The 22,427-nt window shown below is 40.4% G+C and overlaps 1 protein-coding gene across 3 annotated transcripts in view; it reads left to right on the top strand.

Annotated features, from left to right (window-relative positions):
* CREB5 (cAMP responsive element binding protein 5) overlaps nt 1–22,427 on the top strand; it is a 245,531-nt gene that overhangs the window by 167,942 nt on the left and 55,162 nt on the right. For all 3 annotated transcript variants that reach the window (XM_042888951.1, XM_042888952.1, XM_042888953.1), the window contains 2 exons: nt 7,224–7,350; nt 9,301–9,411. In XM_042888951.1, the coding sequence (XP_042744885.1) occupies nt 7,224–7,350; nt 9,301–9,411 (238 nt within the window). The remainder of the gene's footprint in view (nt 1–7,223; nt 7,351–9,300; nt 9,412–22,427) is intronic.

The following is a 22,427-nucleotide window of genomic DNA, read 5'->3' as shown; positions in this document are numbered from 1 at the left end:
AGAGTCGTTTATTTTCCTGAAGAACTAAGGTTTTGGTCCTCTTGAGCTGGGAGAACGTGATAGCAATGGGATTGGTCTGGCATTGTGGCTTGCCTTCATGATTAAGTGTTCTGCCATGTTTGTGCTGCAGGTTTTTTGTTTTTATCCCGTGTTTTTTTTTTTTTTAATTACAAGAATATGTTTTTATATGAGGTAGCTCTTTATAATCCCTCAAACCTGCCTTTCACTGTCTTTCCTTGTTTTGCTTTAACCGTGTCATTATCCTCCACGTATCATTTGTGAGTTCCAGCTGTGCGCATAACATTGTGTGGGACATAAACTTCTTATAGACTACAGGAGGCTGTGGTCTAAGAAACCATTCTAGCTTTTCTTATTTTTCTTGTAATGGGTCAGGCAATAAGACCCAGTGAAATATTTAGAGGGAAAGGAAGATTGAAACCAGCAGTTTCTAAGAGCTGTGAGAGCCAAAAGGCAAATGTTAATGGGTTCTCTGAGGCTTCCAAGGACCTGCTGGTCCTTCTACTTACGCTTAATTTGCAGAGGTTCCTTGAGCATGTGTTCAGGAAATGTAGGTGGTGTTAATGCAATTGGAGTTTCTAAAGGCAAGTTTCATCATTGACTAAATCCTTAAACAGAGTTTGGGCCACATTACAGCAGTGGGGCTACTGATTTGAGGGGCTTCTCTCCTGCAGGCTCAGGTGAAAAGTACAGCATTCTTAGCATATTTTGGAGGCATTTTTGCACAGATTTCTTGTATCTTCCTGTACATACATCCATTCTTTATTTATTTATTTTTACTGCTTTCCTCTTTCCCATCAGTTAGATGTTCTGTCCCTTTGGATTAGAACTATTGAGCAAGAATGCATTTCTGATGGAGTTACTTTGTTCCCATTGAACACCTACTCACATGACATCAAAGAATACATGAACTGAGAAGAAACATCTCTTTTCTGGCTTTTGACTATGTACGTATCATTTCATATGGCTGCCCATTACTGCATTCCTTCTACCTCTGTGACAAAGTACAGCTTGTTACCTTACTTGTGCCAGCTCTCCTCAAACACTTAAGTTGACTTTCTCTTTACTTCTGAATGAAGCTTCTTGTCTTTAAGCATTTTCACAGCTTAGCCTTATCTTATCTCACTCCTCCAGCTTCTCATTACAGCGTCAGGCATCACTTTCCCTTTGCCAGTGTATTTAACATCAGCTAGTTTCTCAGGCTGCCATCTCTTCTTCTCCAACCTTGGGAAAATCCTTAAGGTAACACCTATGTAGAAACATATATACACTGTTTAAAAATCTCTACAGAAGCATTGCAAAGTCATCGAAGTTATAAGCCGCAGTTTTCCCTCTCTGGAGTATTGCCCTTCCCGTGTCTCAATCTTAGTTACTCCCTTCCTCTTACAAACTTCCTCAGCCCTAACATATCTGAGCTTATACGAGTTAAATAAAAAAACATACAAAGAAACAATAAAACAACCAGAGGAGCGCCACTAAACTGTCTCCAACTCTCTAGCATATTTATTCGCTTCCATGTTCTGTCTCTGTCTTCAACTTTTCATCTGTTTTGTGTCTCTAGATTGTAAACATGCTGTGTAAGAATTGTCGCTTATCTGTGTTTGCACAGTGCCAGGCTCAATGGGGTCCTGGTCCCAGCTGGGACCTTTGGGCACCACCACAGTATAAATGTCTGCTCCTGATAATAATAATCTGCCCACATCATGTAGATGTCTGAATTGTCTGAGAAATACAAACAAGGATCTTTACTAGGTTGGCAATGATCCATTAATTTTAGGTGCCAGTTTTCTTTTCTCTTGAGCATGATTTGGCTTTCTGGAAAAAAAAAAAAAAACCAAAAAAAAACACACACAAAAAAACAACTGGTGACATAAGGCTCCTATTTCTTGGAAAGCTTGGCTCTCTGATGATTCTGTGATTAAATAGTTGTTAAACGTGGGATATGGCAGGTCAGGTGCGGTCCCTGGAACTATGCAAGATATTCCAAGTACTTGTCTAAAGCTTTGTTCTTGCTTTCCTTTGCTTTTGTTTTTGCTTTCCTACTCTGAATGACAAATGAACACACTGAAATTAGAGCCGTGGTATTTTCTGAGGGAGAATACATCTCAAATAATGGACCACATATGAGGAAAGCCATAGCTGGATTGATAAACTAAAGTAATGGCAGTGAATCACATAGCAGCAGAAGCTGTAGGTGAGTCAATTCCTCTACTCAGTACACTTCTCTCGAGTTAAAACACCCCCTCCACCTCTTTGCCCTCTGGCTAATTTTTCAAATATAGGAGACCATGTTCAGGTTAGCTACTCTGCCCTCAATAGCTGCTGTGGAAGTGGTCTGCAGCTGGTCTGTAGAACCACGTGCTTCAGTGAATTTACTGTTTACCAGTGAAAAATGTTATGGTAATAATAGCCAGTGGTCCATGAGACATTCAGAGTCTTGACCATTGCCAGCAGCACTCATTCTCAGCTGGGGTGCTTCTTCCCAAAGGCAGCCCAAACCACATGCACATAGTGACATACCTTGAATGGACCTAGGATGCTGATGTACAGTGATTGTTCATAATTGTATTGATCATAGTAAGCCATTGCTGCCTTAATGTCCCATGTTTCTCTGTTGCTTCCATTTTTTATCCCCCATTTTATCCTTTATCTTTAAGTATCTTGGGGCAGAACCTCACTTTGGCTTCTACATCAAGACTTCCAGGCACTGTTGTAATAATTATGTATATATATACATATGTATATATAAAAAAAATCGAAGTCTGGGCAAGTCTGTGTTGTGTAACGAGTGTGGTGCAGAAATCCCTGAGCCAGTGCTGTCCCAACGTGGCAAATTGCCACAGCACAGCCAGCCACTTATGGGCTCTTCTGTATGAGCTGGCTGGGTCTGGAGGCCATCGAAAATCAAGAGAGGAGTTCATTTGCTCAAATGCACCTCCAGATACATATGGCTCTTTTTTTTCCAATGAAGAGCTGGGTATGCTGGAACAAGCTGGGTGGTGGTGTAGCTATTCTTGCTGACCTTGCATAAATGCTACATGCAGGAGAGTAAGGAGTGGGAGAGGGGGCGTGGTAAGACCCACTGACCGTGAGTGCTCTGTCTTAATAGAAAACATATGGCAGTGATGCTTTAAATAGCATTCGCCCTCTGCACATTGGCCTGAATGATCTGTGTCAGTACTGACCTAATCTCATGAGAGCTCAGCACCAAAGTGTCATCTGCAGAAATTATCCTTGATGAATACAAGTGAAAGGAAGCCTGATCTTTTAATAGACAATTGTAGTGTTAAGTCATCAGACGATCTAGAATACTGGGTCGGAGAGGAGTTGCATCATAGCAGACAGGATATTTGGTATTAATCAAGGAGGCCCATAGCAAAGCATATAACGTGAATATTTGGTTACATTAGTGGATTTATCTTTAATTGTTGGATAGAGTCATATGATAGAACACGATCGAGTCACCATAGCTTAGCAGGGTACCGCCCATCTGCTTAAATGTTAGCAGAGATGAGTCACAGTGTTAGCACAACTGTGCAGAGGGAGGAGAGCCAACACGGTCAGTTAGAGCAGCAACATGTGGTATTCTACTAAGCCACCGTACAGATATCCATCCAGGCCCAAAGAGATGGCATACAAGTCCTGACTAAGATCCCATTGTGTCCAACAGCAGGATCCTGTGGGAACAAGATGAAAATTCTTAAAAGTTGGGAAAAACCCCACAGATGGCCAGTTTTTCAGTGAGGTTGAGTGCTTGCCAGTTCTCTATTTTATCCATCCTTTATCTGTGGGCTGTTTGCCCAGCGACCCTATTTATTTGGCTGCATAGGTGCCAAGGAATTAAAACCCTTCAGCCAGCAGTATTGATGGACAGGCTGCAGGCTGCATGATGCATCTTCTCAGCATTTGTGAAGAGAGAAGCAGTCAACGTATCCAACATTAAGTAACAATTACAAGCTCTGACTGACACTCTTTGCTGCAGGTTAGAGAGCAACAACAAAAGCGATTGTGTTGTCCTTAGAAGATGAAGAAATGTCTTAGAACTAGACAAATTGAGTTTCTCAGCCTGTGTATGTATAGGTTCTCTGCCACAAATGTTCCCTGAGCTCACAGTGCAATAGGAGTGCATATTAATCAATGACCTGTGCTCAGTGTGGAAGCAACAGAAGTATCTGTGAGCAGTGCCAATGTCAGGCTGCCCCAATGGAGATCTGAGCCTGGTGTGCATTATGTAGCGCTTTTACTGATGGCAGGAGTGGTGCAGACTTTTCGACAAGGAAGTCAACTTTGAAGCACGGGGTTTCTCTGACTGCTCTGCAGCTCTTTGCAAAAACACACTTGGGAGCAAATCTGTAGTTTAGCAAAAAGAAATACCTGAAGTACAGGATATATATATTTTTTTCTCTAGCTGAGTGTAAAGCATATGCAGACCCCCAAAGCAAGGCAGCTCTGAAGGTGAAACTGGGGACAGAGAAGAACCTTCCTTGCCATTTTAATAAATACTAATAATTCCCTTTTGCCTGAGTCCCATATTCCCAAACTCATTAAAGCAATTTTGGAAATGTTTTTGGCTCTGTAGCATATTTAAGCAAGACTCAAACTGTGCAGTCCCTTGAGAATCATGTGCGCAAATTACGTAGGTCAGGCAAAGCTAAGTTTCTGTCAAACAGCCTAACACCTAAGGTTATTACGAAACCAGTGAATTGTACAAAAGATCCGTATGTGGAACAGTCTCTGAATGATTAAATGAGGAGGGGGCTGTTGTCATGGCATTTGTTTTACTTTGGTCACACGAAAACTTAAGTGATATTTTAATGATGTTTTCCTCCTGTTACCCAGCGCAGTTCCCTGTAGTCTGTGTCTCAGCTAGTGGACCCGTGTGGCAATACAACAGCACTATCCCTTCTCCTTGTTTGCCATCCTTGGGAGGAAGCCCAAGGCTCGTTCCCAGCAGGGATTGTAGCAAATCTGATATCTTTCTTACATTCAGACTGGAGTTTTCCTCCTTTCCCTCTTTCCCTAGCCTGTCACTGAATCTACTTTTCTGACCCTGTCCTAATTATTTGTTGCCCCCTTAACTCAAATGAGTGCTGGTGCAGGGAGCAGCTGCATTTTAGTTGGAGAGTAGGATAGGTTGGGGACTGTGTTCTTTATCTTCGAGCTCTTTTTCCTGCACAGCACCCATTCCACCTACACTACCTACACAACACCCCCGGCTCAGTGATGCAATGACAGGCCATAGTGTTCCTTCACCCATAAGGTGATCTGCATTTGATGACAGCACTTCTTGCACACACACCCCTCATGGGTTTATATCACATATTTGGGAGACACTGTCTTGAGTTTCTTCGGGTGTATGAAGATGTAATGCACATCATGTTCCTCCAGTAGATAACCAGGGAGAGCTTTTTTGTCTGTATGTAAGCTACTTTTGTTACTATTGTGTTTTTTGTTTTTTTTTTTTTCTTCTTCTGAATAAGTACTGTATGTGTCTGGAAGGATTTTTTAAACATCCTTGAAAACACAGGCTTCTTCTCTTCATGGAGAAACAAGACAAAAGGATGGGTTCATGATTTGCAGCTGCCAAGGAGAGGGCAGCTGAGGACAGAGGGGTGGGACACAAGGGTGTCTGGTGCAAGGGAATGGGCAGGACAAGGATTCGGAGGTGGCATTGTTAGGGTTGAAATGCTTCTGGGAGAGAGCGAGCTTTAAGAGAGGAGGGTTGAAGAACTGAAAATCCAGGGATGGGAAATAGCGGGGAGCTTTGGGCAAGTGAGGTTGGGAGGTTTGAACTCCTGGCAGGAGAGGATGAGGCCTGAAGAGGAAGCTGATATTTCCATGAGACAGGCACCAGTTTTGGGGGGCTGGCTATGGTTTCTTCCGTTTGGGATGTCTGAATGCCATTGCTTACAGCTTTGGCCTCTTTGCCTGTTACTAGATAAATGGCAGGACAGCTAATGTCAGAAGAGAGGTGTATCCATTCATGGTTTCCAGTGTTGCTTATAATTGAAAGTGCAAGAAGCCCCATGGTTGGGTGTGGTGTAGTTCAGTTAAGTGGGAGAAGTGGGCTTCCCTTTGCAGCTCTGAGGTTGACTCCGCTTTCCTGACCAGCCCAGCCTGAGTCTGAGGCTTTTCTGGCTAGATGTAGTTTTGTCTCTGAGGCAAAAGATGCTTTTGCCAAGGGTGAAAAATCCCTGATATTCAGAGATTCCAAACATCTTCAGACTCTTCCCTTGCTCCCCCCTGTAGAGGCTCTTCGAACTGCCCAGTTTTGTCCTCTTCTCTCTGTTCCTTCCTGTACCTTTAGGATTATCTCTTGTCTAATGAACAGTGTAAGCAGTGTATGACAATGCAGAGTGTTCTACTCTGTGCAACTTTAACATGTTTAAATAGCAGTCCCAGCTTTCTTTAATCCATTAATTTTATGGTTCTTCTATGTTAATAGGCCTACATGTACTTTTTCCCTCTGCTGTACTTAAAAAATATATTTCTAAATCTGTTAAACTCCTTCTGCCAAAATATCTCACTCTGATTTTTTATGTTCTTTCCTTTTTACCTTTAAATGTAGTTAATCTGAATGAAATTTTACTGATTAATTTTACTAATTTTCTTTCTTCCCTACTCTCTCAGCACCCATTTCTGTGTTCTGGTGGCATTCTAACTGGATCTTGCTTTGGAGTGAATGCTCGGTAGAATTTTACAACAGAGAATGTCAAGAGATGAAATGACATACTCATTTTGGAATATTTTATTTACAAGTGATAAAGCTTCAAAATTTATATGTGTGCTAAATTTTCTGTCGTGGTCTGCAAGGTGATCATCCAAATATTTTCATTACTGGGGGTAGAATTTGCAGGAACATACTAATGTAGCTCGCAAGGAAATTATCGTGTTTTATCAGTAAAAATCTTGTACTGACCATTGTGAGATGCAGAGGTGCAAAGGCTCAGGCCTGCTGTTAGGATTATATTCATGCTCTCTCAGATGAACTGTACCAATTCTTTAACCAATATATAGTAAGGGGAGTGTGAGCCATCTGTTTCTTGAAAACTTTCTGTCCTCCTGATTTGTGCAGGAGAGGAAAATGCTGGACTGGCTTATCTGTGCCTGCTTGTCTAGAATTGTCTTTTCCCATCAGCGGCTGACAGTGTAAGGCTTGTTTTAGTCTCTGTAGCCCATGACAGTTTTCTTTCCTTTTCTCCTAGGCCTGTCCCAGGTTCTCTGTCTTCACTATTGCATCTACACAACCGACAAAGACAGCCTATGCCAGCCTCTATGCCTGGCACCCTGCCCAACCCTACTATGCCCGGATCTTCTGCTGTACTCATGCCTGTAAGTTTTGTTGGTTTTTTATTATTACTATTAGTGGTTATGGCAGTGTTTGTTATCATTTTGTTTCAGCCTACGAAGAGGTGAAAGTGTCGAATTGTCAACAAATAAATAAATAAATAAAAAATCAGAGTGTAATGAGCTAAATAAGCTGCAGAAGCTGGACCATTTTCTGTGCTTTGTCTTGCACAAGAGCATTTCTTATGCAGTTAATGGAATGTTAATTAGTGTGAGAGCGATTAGAAACAGTTTACATGATACTACAGTTTCTGGTTCTCACACTTGGTCATGTTTGTGAGATCAGTATGTCTGTGCTAGAACAAAAAGATTTTACTAAAGTCAGACAAAACTGGAAAAGTTGTGTGCATGGGTTAAGCTAACAAACTCAGAAGTAATCCTTTTCAGGAGTGGTAACCTACCCTCAATTTTAACAGCCCTTTCAGTATAAGACATTTGGGTAGATAAGGGATGAAAATGAGTAAAGAGGCCTGGGGAAGAGAGGAGTGTGTGAGAAGTTTCTGCTTCATCACACAATGTTCAGTTTAGAGGGCAACCTGAAAGTAAGCAGATATGAGTGAGAGGCAAGTGCTGCTTGTTCTGGCACTTGCAAGGGGGACATTCTGAGGGTAAGAAGATTCAGGTTGGCTGCTATGTGAGCAGTAGTTAATAAGCTGTAAATTATTAACTTACCAATAACATTCTTCTGGAGCATCGACCAGGAAGTTCAGCCCAAAAGTGTAAGAAATGCCACTGTAGACAGTTCTGATTTTTAGGGTTTTTTTGAGCATAACTGCTGATGAACCTGAAATGGAGCAAAAATCCCAATTTAGGGTAAGCTCAGGACATTGGGTTACTGCTGGGGAGCTCTTTGAGCTGCTGTGCTTGCACAGAAACAGATGAGAACCCCTCAGACATGATTCCTCCTGTCCACAGCCTTCCAAAGGGAATTTGGACAAGGTCACTGTGGGGACTGCTTCTGTCTTGCAGACAGTGTTATGATCTACTGTAGAGCCAGTGGGAATTGGGTACTGGGGTTTATCCTGCAGGTGACCAGCACCCATTTGTGCTGAGGTCATGGACAATGGAAGTCACTACCTGATCATGGTGCACAAAAAGTAGCTCCCCTATCTGGAATAGCTCAGGAAGCTCCACGAACTGCTTTATTCCATGAGCTGACGATTCAGAGATTGGGCCAAGTTGAGGCAGGATGATGCACCACCTGCCTGAAAGCAGCACCGTAACCCTACTTGTCACCTTGACCCTTCTGGGTGAAGACCAGTTGTGTAACAGCAGTATTTTGAGGGATAGCACTATAGGAAATTATTTTATCCAGACCTTACTGACATTAGGTTTCAATTGAAAACTGTGTCCCTCACTCAAATGGTGAATTTAACTTGCAGAAAGTGCTCTGCATAGCCAGGAGTCCTGCTTTGTTTTTTTGCTGCGTCAGCAGTACATGAAAGCTTCCCGTACAAGACATATGGAAAAGTCCTCTCAGCTGGTCAATCTGAGTGGAGGAAAATGAGCCAATTCATTTTCCATATACTCAAGATTGTAGATTTTTATTTATGTTTTTAACAGGCTAAGTTGCACTGCATTGACAGGAGAAGCCACAGCTTTATACAGTGATGCTTTTAAAACCACTTAACTCCAAGTGTTGTTATACTGAAAGGAAGAAAATCATTACAAAAAAGCACAAACCCAGGGTGTCTGCTACATTTGTTTAGTAAAGAATCCTTTTCCTTATAATTGGCTATGAGTTGTCAGGGCCGACTCTGATGAAACACACGCCTGAGTGCATACACACATGCAATTCACGACACAGATTGTTATTTTTCCAGTCTTGACTTGAAGAAATAAAGCTGAGTCCATTTAAGTAGAAACCGGGCATAAATTCTTGCAAATGTCTGTAGACACTTTGAAACCTTTCTTTTTTTCTGTTTCTTTTAAAAGATGGAGCGACAAATGTCAATGAACTCCAACATCATGGGAATGCAGGGGCCAAACCTCAACAACCCTTGTGCTTCACCTCAAGTCCCCCCAATGCATTCAGAAGCCAAAATGGTAAAATGGAAAATTTTTTGAAATTATTTTGTTTTCTTATACTCCTCCTGCACACTGGCTACCCAGACAGTGGGGGATGTAGCCAGACACTGCTTACTTCATTCTTAGTCATACGTTACACTCTTTTTAATACGCTGCAGTAAATTGCCTTTGTGTCAGTTTAGTATATGAACTTTCAAGATGTTACCAGTCTTAGCTGAACTCTCAGTGAGACAACTGAATTAAAGAGTGGGCTCTCTGATCTGAACCGTGCTAAATGGGATTTTTGGTGCAGATTAGTGGAATTTAAGCGAGTGATCTGGCTGGTTCTCTGGTGGTGTCTGTACTCCAAGACTTAGCTTGAAGAAAATTCCCAGTCAGCGGTGATGTAAAAGGTGTCTGATGTGGAGAGTAGAATGTATGTAGTCCTTGTTTTTTCCAGATTAGCACATAGTGTGTCAATGTAATACTAGAGTTAGAAGAACACACCAAATGGCATATGTAAAAACATAGTATTCTCTTTTGCTTAATTGCAACAAAGGTGTTCCCATCAGAAAGAATGACCAGAATTCAGACTAAAGTAACTTACTGATGGGATCTAAATGTCACAGTGTTTTTCAGAATGCATATATTGAGGTCAAGGCTTCTCAGATGTATGCAGAGATATAGAATTAATGTAGGTAAACTAAGCTACAAGTGGCAAGTGTTCTTCAGTTTTATATGCACTTTCATTGAGGAATTTGGCACTGATAACCTGGGACTTAGTGTTGAAACGCATAGGCTTTTCTAGTTTCGGAGCTGCAATTTACTGGCTAGTAGAAACACGAGGACAGAGGTTTGCAGTTTAACTCTGTAGAGTTTTTATCCTCTCAAGATATCTCATTGTAGTGGAAAATAAGAGTGATTTCACTGAACTTCTTTCAGTGGCGTGCCAAGGTAAAATTGTCATAAGTGAGAGAATGAAATCAAGCTGACAAAGATTAAGCAACCACATGTTTTTATATATTTCTACTTTGAATGTTTGGTACAGCTTTTAATGTTGTCATCTATCCTGAGGCAAAGAAAAATATCTTCTTGTCTCTAGGCATGGTGCATGCATGAGACTCTTGGTTAAAAGCAGCAAAATATACAATCTCTGTTTTTTTAGATCAGATAGGTCACGCCTTCACCTCGCTGTTGGTCTGGGTTAGGCTGTTAACCCAACCTCTGTTAACACCCCGTCTAAAACCACACTCCATAAACATGCAGCCAGTTGGCCAGCAGAGCAGCAATGGCCAAAAACTCTGGCTGTCCCGGCCAAGGAAAACCTGTGGTCAAGAGTTCTCTCTGCGCTGTACCACACAGTGACGGTGACATGCCAAATGGCAACAGCATCTGCAGCAGAGCTTGTTAAAAACTTTTTGGAATAGGCAAGTGTTTTTTCAACTCAAGCAAAGCTGAGCCAAGCTAAATACTCCTTGGCTGAATAAATCCCAAACTGGCATCTGTTTTGGGACTAAAGTTTCTGTAGTTTACTCCCCCCATCTCACACCCCCTGCCTTTTCTTTACTGGAAATGTGCGGCTACTTAAGAACAAGATTAAATTAGTGGTGTGTATGGTGAAAATTCTGCACTTTAATATTTGAAACTGTATATTAATGCAAATTATCTTTTTAATCTGAATAAACAGGTTTTGTCCCTAAACCTAACATATAATCGTACGGCTCTTTCAGATAGAAATTGCCATCAGTTCCAAAATACTGTGTAGTGAGCACAGAGCACATTCACTTCCAGTGGGTTTTCTACCACTATTCCAGAGATGGAAAAAATCCACACACGTTAACTCTTTAAAGTAAGAGGCATAATTCAGAGCTCCAGGATCATTCTTCTTCTCTAGTATGGTTTTGTTGTTGGTTGTTGTTTTTTTTTTTTTTCTGATTGGTTGATTTTTTTAGTAGTCTATATTTTATTTTTACACTTTGTTTTTATGTGAGCACACCTACAATGTGTAAAGCTTCCTTTATCCAGTGCTTTGAACAATATGAATCTATCAGCAATATCCTGTATGACCTGAAGGTGAAAAAATATAAAAAATTTAAAATGAAATTATTTCTTATATGTGTACTCATGAATTACAAATTTGAATCATCAGTATTACAGGCATCTTTGCTCTTATTACTAACTATTTCACTTTCACTCAAAGAATAAGAGCTTGCACATTCTGTTTTTTTATTTTATTTTATTTTATTTTATTAAAGTGGAAAGTGAGAGTTCTTAGTGCCTTACCGGATTGCATTGTGCATTAGGAAGGAATTTTAAATTTCATTAGGCTCTGCTAGTGCCATTACTGATGGTGAATCCAGTGCTGCATATGTTCTATTTGGCTGGCCACACACGGATCACAGTATGTATGTGCTGAGCACTGAAAGAAGCCATCTATGCTGCTCACAGCTAGTGCCTGTGGTAACTGGAGTACTCTGGGGGAGTGTGAGCCTGATTTATCAGTCATCCAAATCTGTGGCAGAGGGATCAGCATTTTCTTTGTGCTTACATGAAGGAATGCAGGACGGGCTCCTCTGGATGGGAGACCCAGATGTGATACCAAATCCTTCTGTCCTCATGCATGTGGACATGTGTACCTGAGTCATGCAAGCTCTTTTTAGTATGAAGAAGTAATGCTACTTGGTGACTTGTGTAATTTAATGTGCTTCTTTAAAATAAATATGAACAAATAATGTAATTATGGATACCATATGATGCCAGGCTTTCCAGAAGCAGCAGATAGATAGCAAAGTCTTTACTCCCTTGATTGGTCTATAATCAGTTTGTAGAAAGAAGTGGAAGTAAGCCTGTTAGAGACATACATGTATGGACAGATACACACATATATGTGTTGCATTAATTTTATGTTTCTATAATAAGCAATTTGTTTTTTAATTTGTACTACCTGGCATATAGAAAGTCATAGGGCTGCCACCAAAGAAGCTCATTTACTGTTCTCATGTTTATTCTGGAGAATGTTACTTTAGGTATTAAAATATTGTAGATGACATTCCAGAACTGATTTAATTTATCATAACAATCTCAGTTTCTCTCACAGTGTGCCTCTCAATTAAGTTATCACCCAATGCTTTAAAACTGTCCTGATAAATGATGAGTGAACATTTAAGTCAGTACCACTTAGATTGACAGTGGAGAGGATAAGACCTTTATGCTGCCCACCAAGGACAACCATTGATTTTGTGTTAAGATATATTGCATTGGAAAGGAAAGGAAACATATATAAGTGTACATGGTAAAAATATGCAGAATAGTACATGTAGCATATTAACATGTGGTTCGGTAGGCTGAGGATTTTAGGAACTCAGAGTTGTTGACTGTGCCTTTCTTTTAATATATTGCTTACAGTTTGGTTTGCAGTTTCAGAGTATCCAAGGTTTTATAACTGGGAAGTGCAATACCATGTGGGTTACCTGAGTGAAAGATAAACAGCGTACACGAGACCACTGGAAAGCAATGTGACCGCAGTTCTTTTCAGTAGAGCCGATACCTCTCCATCTGAACATTGTAAGGCATGGGTCTTTAGCTAAAGAGATTTATGAGCTCTGAAAGGAAACATAAGAGGCGGGCTGGCAATGAAAATAATCTGACTTTATAATACAGTTTTTGGTTTGACCTGTTCACTTTTTCATTTTCCCCCTCCCTCTGCCCCTGGCCAGATACATAGTTTTATAAAATTTGAATAAAATGTAATATGTGTACTTTGGCTGTGCCTGCCTTCCTAACAGAATCCACGCAGTTCTTGTGAAGAAAAGTTCTTTTCATATCAGAAGTTGCATAGACTGGCGTTTTTACCTTGTGCACATTTCTAGTTTGAGCAGTAATGATAAGGAAATTAACTTGAAAGTGTCTATCAGTTGTAAGAGGAAAAACATAAAAGAAAAATAATGAACCAGTAATGAGCATGCTCGTAATTAGACTGGTAACATATTCATATTAATTGAACCTTCTAATCTGCCTAAGAATGTTGAGAAACTCTGGGGGAGGAGAAGGAAGCAAAAGGTAGAAGAAACAACAGTTAGCCATTTGTCATCAGAGCTACAATTTATTCAATTTAAGGTGAGTTAAGGGTCCAGGTCCCAGGTGGTGGCTGTGAAAATCCCAGTCCATCCCTTGGAAAGGCAGACCTGGCTCAGGTGCCTTAGATATTTTAGAAATAACTTCTTTTTCTATGCCTGTGAGCTGTGGTGGTGCAAAGGGAGAACATCAGGGTATGCTCTTATCCCTGCCCCTGATGATGCTCAGCTGAGCCATTTCTGCTGGTGTACAGGGAAATAAAAATTCTGTTTCAGTTCCAGTGACATCTTGGGACAGCTCATGAGACTATTTGGGAAGGAAATTTTGGCTGGTTTCAAACAGTGGGGCCAGGTCTATGAGGTTTTGATGCTGATTTCAGGCTGGAGGCTGGTGCAGAGATCCAGGGCCACTGAGGTTCAGCTGCTGATATTTCAACAGGAAGTACTGACTGGAAGTATTTAGTTATCTCTAATAAATGGCTTGAAGTCTGTGTTTTCATATCAAGCTGAGTGGGAAAGGAATTGCTGAAACTGAGCAAAACACACTGCTTTTGGGCTAGTTTTCCTAGCATGGGTTCTGAATCACTAAGCAGAAAGAAAAATGTCATTTCTCCATAGAGCTCTCAGCAGCAATTTCTCATGTTGTTCTCAACAGAGCAACAAAAACTGTATGAGGGAAGAAATGCAAAAGAAAGTCTTCCAATTAAAAATAAATAAATAAATAAAAAGAAAAAAAAGTTGGTAGAATTTCCTCTGTCAGTAACTGAGAAATGTTTTCATGAAAGAAGAGATAGTTAAACTGTTGACAAAACTCACTGTTCTGAAACTGTATCTCCTATTACATTGGCACTTATGTTTGTAAGTCGCCAAAGCCAAGCTTTCAGCATGCTCCTGATCTACACTTCAAATCCTCCCTGGGCAGTAGCTTTGCCTGCAGACAGTATGCCTTGCTGTGGATTAAGGTATTAACGTTATGGGTGAAGCTATTCATATTTTGTTTTGTTTACTGAAACAGGACCTCGTAGCCGTCATGCCTAAACGCAGGATTATGAACTAGACTCAGTAGAAACTAATTCTTCTTAAGCTGTCAGTGGCTCAGTAAGTGAAATAGAGAAGAGAGCTGATTCAGTTGCTCATAGCTGCTGTGGATACGTGTTGAATATTTGATCTCGCTTCCACTGAGTGCAAATGAATCGCGCAAGTTGTAACAATTCCTTGCATTTTTCTTTCTTTGTGTCACTGTATCCTGCAGTGATCTTATCGGTGCTATTTCCCTAGAAGAACTTAGATTTTTGTTATTTTGTTTGCCTTTATTCAGCTGGGTGTTTGAATGATCTCTCTCCCCCACCCAGACGCCCTCACCAACTGTCCACCCTTTCTCCTTCGTCCCGTTCCTCCACCACCCTCTCTTTCCTCCTAGGATTTACCATCTTCATACATTTGTTTCTCTTTTCTCCCTTTCCCTCCGGTGTCCACCCTGATTTTGTAACCATAGCAATAAACGAAATACAATCCTAATGTTTGCTTGCCGTAGCTATCGGCTACCCCACACATGAACTGCTGGGTCTGGTTCTTGTGTGTTTGTTGTAAGGTTTTGAAACTTAAGTCTGATGCGTCTGTATAAGTGAGGGTGACTTGTTTGGTGCTGAGCTCCCTTCCAGAAAAGATTTTGTTTGCGTAAACTTGAATGTAAGTGGGAGCTGGTACAAGTTAAAAGCAAATCGTTATGATACTGAGACCAGAGAAAAAGGAAATTATAAAAATAAAAGCCAGATTGTGTTACAGGGAAGTTCTGCTTCACAAAGATAGATTTCAGCCTTTTGCTTGGAATTTGTACAGCTTTCACTCTCCAAGCTTTATTCAAGAGCCACAAATAGTGGAAGTTGTTTTACACTTTGAGCTGCCATGCCTTCAGTCTCGTGTCTGCTTGGGATGTGCATGTGCACCTCATTACAAGCAAATGGGCTGGAGGGTGAGGGGCTGGTGTTAGAGCCTTTACCAAGAGGGACACGAGAGCTAGAAGCAAAATCTCATGGCAGTAAATCTCTTCTTCATGGACAGGCTTAAAAGGCATTTTCAAAAAACTGTGCAGTAGCTAATGAAGGAGTTTGTTAATTATGATAGCATTCCTGAGAGATAAATAACTGTAGTCTGTTGAAGAACTGAAAGAGAAAAGTGAATTGACTTGCTTGAGGCTATGCAATCTGTCAGTGGAAGAATGGAAACAAATACAGAAGAATTTCTGTCTGCTGCTTCCAGAAAATGCAGCCTCTGTCTGAATTTATGTGCATAAAATTAGTGTAAGTTAATATTCATTATTAATCCTTCCGTATTAATGTGGTTATTGAAACGCAGAGGACTTAGAGGAGGTGCACACTCATATTTAAGACTAAAATCCACATAGCTACGATGGTTTATGTTTGAATCTAATGCCTCTGAAATTTCCTGAACTTTGCTGATGAGATTCTGGCTCAGAATGACAAAAATTAACTGATCTTCCGAGACTTCTGTCATCCGAGATGATGGAAGCCTTGTGAGATCAGCTTCCCTGGCACTGTGGCTTTCACTGAAGTCTCAGGAGAGCATTTACTTTCGCATAATGTCAACCATATCCAAACCAAGACTGGCGGATACCCCTGTAGAGCTCGTTCGAAGATCACAGGCATATTTGAAATGCTGCTACAAGCTGTGTTCAGCCTGAGGAAATGCTCGCAGCATTTGTTGTTTCTTCTGTCAAATGTGGCCAGTGACACTTTTCAGCGGCGGGAGGGTTATATACTGTCTTCCAGATGTTCATTAGTACAATTTTTCTGATTTACGTCTGGAGAGTTATCAAGGAGGTAATTTAAAAAGTGGGGCAGACCGGGTCTCCCACCCTGGAATCACTTAGGCTGCAAACTTTGCTCTGCTTGTGGTTTTTGCTAGCAAATTTCTGGCCAGTAACATTTATCTGAGATTTTAGAGCATGAAAAGCCATGAATAATCTTCCCAAATGTGCTCTGTACCGTATGGGAGTGTAGTGTGGCTGGTCATGTTCTCTCTGAGGTTTGTATTCTGCTTATACTACAAGTCCTGCATAGCTTACCTATGGGGCCAGATTATCTTTACCCCAGGTATTTTGCTCATGTGCTGAGAACTCTTTGCAGTCTCTCTGGCAGTGTGGCTACCTCCACATTACTCTGCTTCAGATAATTTACTGCGTTTATGTGTCTTACATGACAAAAAAGACAGAAAGCAAAGTACTTGATGTAACTGAAATGATTTCTGATGAATATTGCAGAGGCATGGGAACATGGACTTTGACCAGCTAAAGGTGAACTTCAAAGATTTGATTAAACGGCTATCAGTCTTTCAGAAATAGACCTCAGTTTATGCAAAACCTCCTTCCCTTAGTCATGGGTGTGCTATTTTTTCTCCTATTTAACACACTGAGGACACATTGATACCTACTAATTACTGTATTGAAAAACAGACCCAAAATCTTATTTTGAAATGGTATCAAATTATTCATTTAGTAGCAATATTACTACAGAAGGACTTTGATTCAGGGTAGTTACTTCCATGAGCGTGCATTTTCATTTATGAAATCTTGGCTTTAAATAATGTTCTTACCAAAAAAAAAAAAAAAAAAAAAAAAAAAAAAGCCACCTCTACTAGCCACCATTTCTCGGTGTAGCAGAAATCATTAAAAACAAAATAATCACCTTTACCCTACAGCTCAACTTCCTCTCTACTCTCTTCTCCCCTGCAGTTTAATATTCCAGAAGAAGTGTTCAGAAAGGAAACAAGCTCCATAAGCAGTTTAAAATAGAATTTCACATTCTTCTAGTTTTAAAAATCAGAGGCAGTGATTTTGGGATAGTTGAAAAATGCTTCTAAAATTTGGTCCTGATTCTCAATGGCTGTAAACCTGTGTAAATTCAATGACTTCATAGAAACTCATTTTTCCATCAACTGGAGATCCAGTTTACATTTCTCAATTTTAGAATCTTTCTTTAGGTGGGCTCTGGACCTTCCAGAGTTTGATACTGCCAGATAAGTGTTTCTTTTGGTTTTAAGGTAATTCTTTTGTTTTGGATACAGTATATATTTGACTCTTGTTTTTAGCACACTTGTATTTGCATGCTTCCAGCTTCTTATGGGAACTTCCATAATCTTCCAGCTTTGCTTCCTACAAGCATTTATTACATAATGTTTAAAGATAAATTACTTTAGTCCCCCAAACAATGTCAGATTATTTTATAATTGATTCATCATACCAAGCAGTCTCTGGGTGGCTTGACTGTCCTCTGTCAGTCAGTGACAAGTATTGATACCTGTCCCCGGTGACTCATAATGAAAGATTGCCAGATATTTCTTTGAAGCTGATGGATGATTCATGATATTATATTTAGGCCACATTATTTTGGAATGCTTAAATTAGGCTAAAAGCCACCTCTGAGTGTACATGTGCAAACATAGACTACATTTTTATTTTCCCATCTGGAAATACCTGTGAAGTCCAGCGCTGTTTTCAAGTCGCAAGAAATATTGTTATATTTTTATTATGATATTTCAGTTCACACTCATGCTAATATGAAAAGTTTAGTAATGGCATATCCTCAACGCTGCCCTCAAATGCCAAGGTTACACATGAAGTCCAATGGGATCTTGCAAATGTTTAAACTTTTATTAAAGCCCAAAGCCCAAAATAGACTTTACTAGACCTGTACAAATTATTTTAAATTATGTAAATATTTTTAATATGTCTGGCTTCTGACAGAACACTACTATGCACCAAAGTATGACATTTGCCTTACTGTGCCAACTTTCACTTTTTTTTCTTCTTCCCAAAATATCTAGCATCATTACTGGGTTTGACTAGAGTCTGCTTTATGTGCTGCTGGTAGTTCAGGAGAAATATATGCTAAGTGAATGGACTGTGTTCCATGACTGTTAACAGAGGCTTTTTAGGATAAGCTTAAGCATGAACTTTAGTTTGGCTGCCAACACCGCAGCCAGAAGACACCCAAGATAAGGTGGGGGGTGAAATCTTGATCTGTTTTTGATCTGATGGACATGTGCAGCTGCTCTAAGGCTGGTGCTGGTGTTCAGGCTGTGTGTGTGTGTTGGAGAAAGCCATTTATCTGTGTGGGTTTTTTTTTTTTGTGTGTGTGGCAGATACTGCTCTAACTTCATTGCTAAAGTGAATATTCTTTTGGGATCCCTCTTAAATGAAATAAATCTCACCAAAGCATTCATATCGGGATGTGTATGAAATCTGGTCTGCCTGGGAACTCAATTTAAACAAGAAGCAGTAGGAGGAGGAGCAGGAGCATTAGTGCTAACAATCTGAGGAGCTGTCAAATGTCAGCAGGTGTGCCTGTTTGTGCATACATGCATATATGTAACTTTATTCTTTTCTCTGTGTTTTTTTCCTTCTTTATTCCGTGCACGTCTACTTGACAAGTAAAATTTTATCTACGCCTATGTGACTAACTTTGCTTATCTCTTTCTTTGTGCACGTCCTTATCTGTCATTAAAAAAAAATTTCTCCTAAAATACTTTAGAATGTTGAAGAACAATAAAGAACTGAAAATTCACATATATTACCCAGAAATCGTTTAAAAACACTTACTGGGGACGACTACCATTTCCACAAACGATGGGAAATGTGTTCTGCCACATCAGTTTGCAGAGAGTTGTCAGTCTCCTAAACGATGTTAGTGGTGGATTAGTTTGATTGGAAACTTGATCAGAAACTTGATCAAGCGATGTTTGAACTAGCCGAATGAAGAAATCCCAGAGGTAATCTAGGGTTTATGCTAGAATTTGTATATAGCTACATTGCTGTCTGAGAATTGAAATAGGAATGAATTTCTCTAGGTGAATTTGTGGTTACTGGGATTGTCCAAGGAAATCCAAATCCTTCATTTCAGAAAACAAGGTAGCTTGATCCAATTTTAAAGGATTTAGAAAGTAAATACTTCAATTTCTACTACACTTAAAATTCAAGATATTATGCTAGACATCATAAAACTGGTAAATATGAGGGTAGCTCAGTACTGCCCACAGAAATCCCAGTAAAGCTGCTTTGACTTGCAGTACTTGCCTTGCATGTACTCCTCTCTCAGACCAACCCCAGGGCTTCTGACCACCCCAAACTGGGCAATAACCACTGGATGAATTCACTGCTCCTTACTTTAGTAGTCCACTTTTTGGATTGTCCCTTCTACAAAGAAAACAACAGACACCAGAAATACGTATTTCACTGGTGTGAGTGAGATTTTTATGGTCTCAAGCAGAAGTGAAACTCTCTTGAGCTTGATGCGTAACAGTAAGCAGCCAGAATGGCATCCTGGATATCTTTAACCGTGAGTGGTGTAGGTTGTGCTGACCTGAGATGTCTTGCTTTCAGAAACACGCTGTGCCAGCCGTAACAGTAGGGGAGAAATCATGATGCTCACACAGCTGAGAAGTGGCATTTGCCGGACTGATACTATCTCTGTTCTTTGTTTCTTGGTGGAATATTTTCATCAAATGTGGTGAACTGATACCAACAGTGTTGCATCCAGGCTCAGTAAACCCAAAGCCAGTGCTGAGCAGCTGTGGTCCAGAGTGGGGAGAGAGCATCCTTGAGACTCTTTGCTCTTCATTTACACACCCAGCAGATACTGTCAGCATGGTATCAGTGAATGCTGTACCTGCCCACTCAATCTCACGTGCCATGTGATCTCCTGTAATAAATTATGCACTTAAAGGAGCAATAACAATAGCTGAGATTCTTGCAACGAGGAGAATCACATTACCAGAAGTACCAAAAAGGCTGATTAAAATTAAATTGTAGCAGACAGCAGTTGTGTTACAAAGGAAAGCTCTATTACAGCCAACTCACTTTCTTTGCTAACCTCTGACTTATTTATTTCTCCTGCATGCTGCAGTCTGCATGCTTTTTCTGGTTGTAATGAGCATTAATTGATTAGCTGGATCTATGAAGAGCTTGAGCACTCGTAAGTACCATCCCAGTGGGTACACAACTGAATAGTTTATGAGGTAATTAGTATTTTAATGCCTTTTCTAATGAGCCTTTTCAGTAATGAAATCTCATGAGAACATTATCAGTTCATATATATTTCTTCAGACACAACAGAAGGTAAGCTAATGGTATTAAGAGATTTTAAAGCTAGTTTATAAAATGTTTTTCAGTAACTTATTTTTGAATACATGCCTTGGTTCATTTTGCTTTATTAAAAAAAAAAAGCCATCTTAATTTTTCCTGCTGCTCTGTCTTTTGCACTCCTCCATCCTGACAAAAAATTCTTACAATATAGTGCAATTTCAAATAATTGGGATAATTTCTCGGGCTGCTACCCGATCTCCTCCGCTCAGCTGTAAGTAAATAATACCATACTGTCTGAGCATGTTGTTTCAGATGTGTTCTCATCCTGGAAAAACAAACAACTCTGTGCCTGGCTGCGCAGCGCCTAGGATTTATGACTGTGTCAAGTTTGAGAGAAGGACCAACCTCTACAAAGATTTTCAATGTCAAGTTGAGCCTGGAAAGCAGCACTGAGCTTGCAGTCCTACAGGCAATCTTACTTGACCTCCTTCTTCAGGTTCATTGGATGGACTTTACTCACAGTTTGGAGGACAAGTGCTTTGCATTGCATTTTCTTTCTCTGGTATTTGAAATAACAGGAAGAGCTGGGAAGAGTTTTTTAGTGTGTGAATTATTTTGTAGTTGTAGTTGTAGTGTGGCTTATTTTGTAGTTGGTCCTGGAGACTTAATTTTTACTTTCTGGAGATCACGAGGCATCAACAGCTTTTCATGTTCTCATGTATTAGGGCTTACTTCATCCATGTGGGAAGTGCAGTCTTGTCCTGAGTGGGGCTGTTGCAGCAATTTAATAGCAATGCTGTGAAACAGCCTAGGCCAAAGGATGAAGCATGTGTATTTTGGAAACCTGTTTCACAAATTCAAATTAGTTTTACTTAGTTTAAATGGTATACGCCTTAAAATACTTTGGAAAATTAATTTGGAGGTACAGATGTACAAATCCTATTTAACTCTAGGAACTGTAGCAGTAAAGCTCTAAGAAATTTGCTTGTATGGATCTTATTATATAATGCAAGATGTAATGGGCCTAATTCACCCTTTGGGTATCTTTAATGGTGTCAGCACAGCTTTGCAAGGGATGGATTTGGCCAGGGGACATCAACACTATAAAACCTTACTGTCTTCCACTGGTATTTCTCCAAAGCTTTACTGAGACGTTCACTGTGATATATTAACTCCTTGTACTTTTTGATGACTCTGACTTAGTAGTAGTACGCATATTGTTTTGTCAAATGAATACATACTGCCCGACTTTCAGTTAGGGTAGCTGTAAGAGCCCCACCTTTTCCAACATATAGAAGTGCTGTCATTTGACTACATATATTTGATCTTTTAATACCATGAAGAATTAGCAACACTTAGGAAATGAAGAACGCCCAAGGCTGATCACTGCTTTCCACATCTCTTGCCATCTCCACACCCTTTTGCAACATGAGCCTGGAGGGCCTGACAGCTCAGGAGAGGTCCGGAACTCCTCTGTTAGCCCAAGGCAGCACCCGCAGTGCATGGTGCTCACCCATATGACATGGAGGAGCCCTCTTGCTCATGCAGTCAGATGTGCTGTTGGGACGGAAGCTAAGCAGCCTCACCTCTTCTTCTGCTGAGATGTGGTGGCCTGTTACATCCACTGAATATACAAAATAGATCAGTTTTGACTGCATTGCCCTCAGGGGTCAGCCAGCCACCCCTGCTGCTCTGTGACCCTTGGCAGGGTCAGCTGATCAAGGTCCGGGTCTCTACAGCACCAAGAGAAGGAAGTTTGAGGGAGAAAGTGCACATCAGGTTACCAGCCCATGAGCAGAAGAAATGTATCCGCAGAGAAATATTTTGGTTTCCATTCTGGAAAGTTCATAGAGGGTGTTTCTGCTCTGTATTCAGAAGCTTCC

Source organism: Lagopus leucura, unplaced genomic scaffold (assembly GCF_019238085.1).
Source record: "Lagopus leucura isolate 7727_CA_CO unplaced genomic scaffold, USGS_WTPT01 Super-Scaffold_100157, whole genome shotgun sequence".
Taxonomy (NCBI): domain Eukaryota; kingdom Metazoa; phylum Chordata; class Aves; order Galliformes; family Phasianidae; genus Lagopus; species Lagopus leucura.
Note: the sequence above shows the minus strand (reverse complement) of the source record. Positions and strands in the feature narration are given on the sequence as shown.